The sequence below is a fragment of the Centropristis striata genome, chromosome 23 (assembly GCF_030273125.1).
Source record: "Centropristis striata isolate RG_2023a ecotype Rhode Island chromosome 23, C.striata_1.0, whole genome shotgun sequence".
Lineage (NCBI taxonomy): Eukaryota > Metazoa > Chordata > Actinopteri > Perciformes > Serranidae > Centropristis > Centropristis striata.
Window position 1 is genome coordinate 13,300,246 of NC_081539.1, and position 4,550 is coordinate 13,304,795.

Sequence of the window (4,550 nt, forward strand, 5' to 3'; positions counted from 1 at the left end):
CAGGGAGGATAAAGCTGCCACTCAGCTGCAGACTGAATTTAAACACATTCACACCAATTACAGTGGATTGGTCTGCACAGCCCGAGGGGAAATAAGTCTGTTTGTGTGTGAGAGAAGTAAGAAGACGTATCAACATGTTACACGTATCAGACAAACTAGTTTGAAGTGAAATTCCTCTGAATTGTATGCAGAAGTGATAAAAAATGTAGTTGATCACGCACAAATATTTTTTTTCCGCGGCTGACATCACTATTACGACCGTGGGAAGAACCAGAAATATTTACCTTGAGGTCCAACAACTACTTCTCCTACATAAGAGAATATTTCAAAACATTCAGCACGAACAAAGCGCATGAATATATACACCTCTGGAACATGTTTCCTCTGAGGTGCTAAAAATGGATCGTGGGGTCAGGGTGATTGACCCCTGAGAGAAGAACCTCTTCCTTTTAAAATAGGGAAAATCTCTATTTATAAAACGGGACTCTTTGTCAGCTATAAATACTTTTATTTATATCTTCAAGGTTTGATCAGATCTCTTAAAGATTTTGGCTGATAAATTTGATGTATGATGAAGCAACAGTCTGGCGTTAGTAGATAAATAGGGGAGTCAGCTGGCACACGTTTCATTAATCGCTGTATTTTTGTGGTGTAGTTCATGTTAGAATATACTAAACAGCAGCAAATGAAAGTTTAAAGTCTCAGCTATAGATAGACAATTTTAATGTATACAAATGTTTTCTAAAATTAGGTGAGTTGTGTTTAAAGTCAGGTTGCGGGGCTAGGGTGGCATTATAAGTAGAAAGGTCTAATTACTTTTGCCACTGACCATTCAACATAATAATAATAATCTACTAACAATATAAAGATTGTTTTTAATCTTTGAAAATAGGTTTTATTCTCTCAATATACCCCAATAAAATGTACATTAACAGCAAATCTCTGCTCACGTTTGACCCAACTTTGTAAAGAAATTATGTTTGCCAGCTCAATTGTAAATGTAGATTTTCCCTGTCTATTAATAGAAGTAAAACATTTCCAATATTTTTTATCTTACATAGTTTTATAATATGTTTAGTCCACAGACTGATGCACTTACTATTGCTTTCACTGCTGTATAACTGACATGATCAAAAAAAGTGATTGACTCTCGTATGTTTCAACATAGCACCTACGTGCAGGTCAATAAAGCAAACATTTTTGTGTTACATTTTAAATTCTGTGACTTTTAAAGAACCAGAGAATAGCTGTGTGCCAACTAACCCCCCGGCAGCTCTATATCATGGCCTTTCAGAAATAAAACCTGATGTCACTGGTATGTTATCATGCATATAGCTGCAGGACGGTTATTGAATTATACCTCATGTTAAGCTGTGAAAATACACAAAATAAAGTGTCACCATTGTTTAACAGAGGTGTAGTAGACCACGGTGAGTTTTAATGGCCTCTTCCATTAATCAGAAGAGACTAAATCATTCACAGACAGGATGTCCGGAGCATAAACTGCGCTCCCATGCTGCGAAAACAAGGCGCCATGTGTAACGCAGACACTGAGATTACCTCCACTCTGTCCGGGCCAGGAAGCCGGGTCGCAGCCCTCCGCTGCCCTGCTTCCAGGTGAGCAACTGGTGCCGCTGGGAGCACGTTTACACTCTGTGTGGAAGTGGGAAAAACCAACAGAGATAGTGCCATGTAATACAGAGCCAACACTGAATGAACGGCAATGTTGTGATGAGTGGAAAAACATCAAAAAGAAAATTTGTTCTTTGCATTTTTTTAGTAGACAAGCACTGTCCAATCAGTAGAGTCTGCTTTAAGGTGATTTTACTTTTATTTATTTTATTGTTATTAATTATTTGAGAGGGACAATACATGTATTGTTACATTTAAATAAAATGCAACCAATGACTTTCAGCCCGAGCTAATTTGCAGACCTTGTCCCATGTTTACAGGCATGGACTAACAATAAAACAAACATATCCAAACAACTTCTATGAAAATAAGTAAAACTGTATGTTAAATAAATGTGAAAGGCAGCTTATAATTCAGTGCTTTCTGAAATGTAAAACCATGTGAAATAATAAATACAAGAGAGGATGATTTGTTTATTTGCAAAAATTTATTTCTCAAAAGTGCAAAAAGTATAAAAAAAACCTTCAGTATATACATACTTTAAAATAGTGACTGTACAATATTTATTATCACAAAAAAATTAATTAATTTCCCTGCAAGAGAGGAAGATTTTTTTTGTTTAAAAACAACAGTGTTTTAAAATATTCTATGGCTTTTTCTCAGACAGATACAGTACAACAGTCTTCTCCAAAAGCTACATTTTAAAATCTCATGGGCCTAGTAGTAGTAGTAGTAGTGAAAAATAGCATTAAAAAAATAAAAACATTTTTGTTCAAATTTAGCTTCAAAGATTTGAGGTCAGATCATGTGTCCTTGTGGCAGGGTAACAGGCCGAGCAGGAGGTTAGGAGTTGTTGTAGCTACAGTAATACACAGCTGTGCTGGCGTCTGACAGCACCGATGATATGAGGCTTTCAGGTCCTTGCATGCCAGCCTCGTGTGGCCCGTACGGCAAGCCTGTCATGTCCGCACGTGCCGAAGAGGAACTCAAATACTGCTCAAACTCGCTGCGGTCCACCTCGGCCAGCAGCTCAGAGTGGTGCATCTGCTCCACGCTGTCTGCTGAGTGAGGGTGGGAGTCAGGAGGCGGGGAGAGCTGTCCTGCCCCGCCGGGATGCCGTTTGGGGTGGCTGGGACTGCAGTGCTGGGTGTAATACATGGCCAGAGGGTTTGGGCATCCCATGTAGGAAGGGGGAAGGGTTGCAGGCTGAGGGGGCTGCTCTGGACCTGAGGCAGGGTGTCTGTGCAGGATGGAGTTGCTGTGGTGGCTGGAGAGCGGGTCCTGTTGCTGGTACTCGGCCGCCTGGGAGTGGTAAGCGTATGCAGGCATCATGTGGCAGTCCTCTTGTGAGTGTGGAGGGAAGAACATGGAGTCTGACTCCACAGCGTCCAGAGGAGAGGTGTCAGGCGTAGGGAGGCTGTAGGCTTCATAAGAGGGGCCCCCAAGAGCCTGAGCATCTCTGTAGTGGCTGAGCGGCTGTGGAGGAAGCTGGAAGCCGTGCTCGTGGTAGCCGAGGCCCAGACTCTCCACACACACTCTGCCGTCCCCGGGCATCGGCGGGCCCTGGTGATCGGACACGCCGTGGACTAGAAAGCCAGAGTCCAGCCTCTTTATCCTCTTCACCTGCTTCCGCCGCCGGGGCCGGTACTTGTAGTTGGGGTGATCCTGCATGTGCTGAACCCGCAGCCGCTCGGCCTCCTCCACAAAGGGCTGCTTTTCTGTGACAGGAAGGGCTTTCCACGATTTCCCTGCAGGTCAAGAGGAGAGTGCACATCAATGATATGTCAGCAGATGCTGGACGCAGTCTGGTGATGCACACAAAAATAGCTTGTTGCCATTTTAGGGGGCCGGGACAGGTTTTTGAGGTTACATGTGCAGCTTAATTCAGACACAGTAACTTTTAATAACATGATAACCTCACCTGCTGTCCTCACAATCACTACACTGACTGAGAGATAATCATTTATTGTTATTTGAGTATAATGAATATAGAATTTGACAAAATAAAATAACTAAATGTCATAAATAAATCGGAATAATAATAACTCTATCATAGCCTACAAAGATCTGGTGATTGAATAAAGTATAAAAGACTTACCCAGCATTTTGCTCAGCTCTGCGTTGTGCAGGTCCGGGTTTTGTTGCGCCAGTCTCTTGCGCTCATCCTTCGCCCAGACCATAAACGCGTTCATGGGCCGTCGGATCCGCGGTTCGGTTTTGCCGCGATTCTGGCCGCCGGAGCTGGAGGCGCACGGCTCGTTCTTCACTTTGGTGTCCCCGAGAGGACTGAGAGGGTCGGCCCACTGGCAGTGTCCCATTCCAGGCATCATGACTGACATCGTACACCTTGCCTGGGTCTGATCGTCGCTGGCGTAACCCGCATCGGGACTGCTCATCTCTGTCCAGCTGGGAGGTTTTGGAGAGCCACCGGGCGGCAACACACACTTCTACTCTTACTGCTGAACAGAGAGACAATAAAAATAACTTAATAAAAAGATTTCTGGCTTTAACGCTGGAAAAGAATTAGTCACATCCATGAGCCACTTCCAGGAGTCGCATAGACTGAACTGTACCGACTACTCAGCGCTGGATGTGAATGCTGGTGCGCTATAAACTCACAGGCAGCCAATCACCATGTGGTGGGAGTGCCCACCACTACAAAGGTGTAAAAAAGTTGGAGTTGCCCGCCTCCGGTCCTTGTTTGAAGAGCTGAGACCCTCTAAGGAGAGACGCTGGGAGATTTTAGATGCAAACTGTAAATGATAAGAATATCATTTGCAGTTTATAATTAAACAATAATATAAGTCCAGGCTTTAGTGCAAGGCTTTAAAAAAAAATGTCAAATGTGTCTACTTTAGAAGCAAAACGAGGTGAAACCGACCCTTTAATCCACAATAACGTTTATTTGGACATCCACA

The 4,550-nt window shown here is 43.2% G+C and overlaps 1 protein-coding gene across 1 annotated transcript; it reads right to left on the bottom strand.

Annotated features, from left to right (window-relative positions):
* Positions 1-1,833: 1,833 nt before the first annotated feature.
* Positions 1,834-4,179, bottom strand: sox17 (SRY-box transcription factor 17). The gene is made up of 2 exons (XM_059327115.1): positions 3,731-4,179; positions 1,834-3,380 (listed from the first exon to the last, which is right to left on the bottom strand). Exons 1-2 carry the CDS (start codon positions 4,026-4,028, stop codon positions 2,476-2,478), a joined length of 1,203 nt encoding a protein of 400 aa, XP_059183098.1. The 5' UTR covers positions 4,029-4,179; the 3' UTR covers positions 1,834-2,475.
* Between the last annotated feature and the right edge of the window lie 371 nt (positions 4,180-4,550).

Excerpts from the sequence above, each read along its gene's own strand:
- sox17 (XM_059327115.1), bottom strand. The coding sequence starts at position 4,028 with ATGAGCAGTCCCGATGCGGGTTACGCCAGCGACGATCAGACCCAGGCA. Across the intron at positions 3,381-3,730 it reads AGAGCTGAGCAAAATGCTGG|GGAAATCGTGGAAAGCCCTT; the intron begins GTAAGTCTTTTA and ends CTTGACCTGCAG.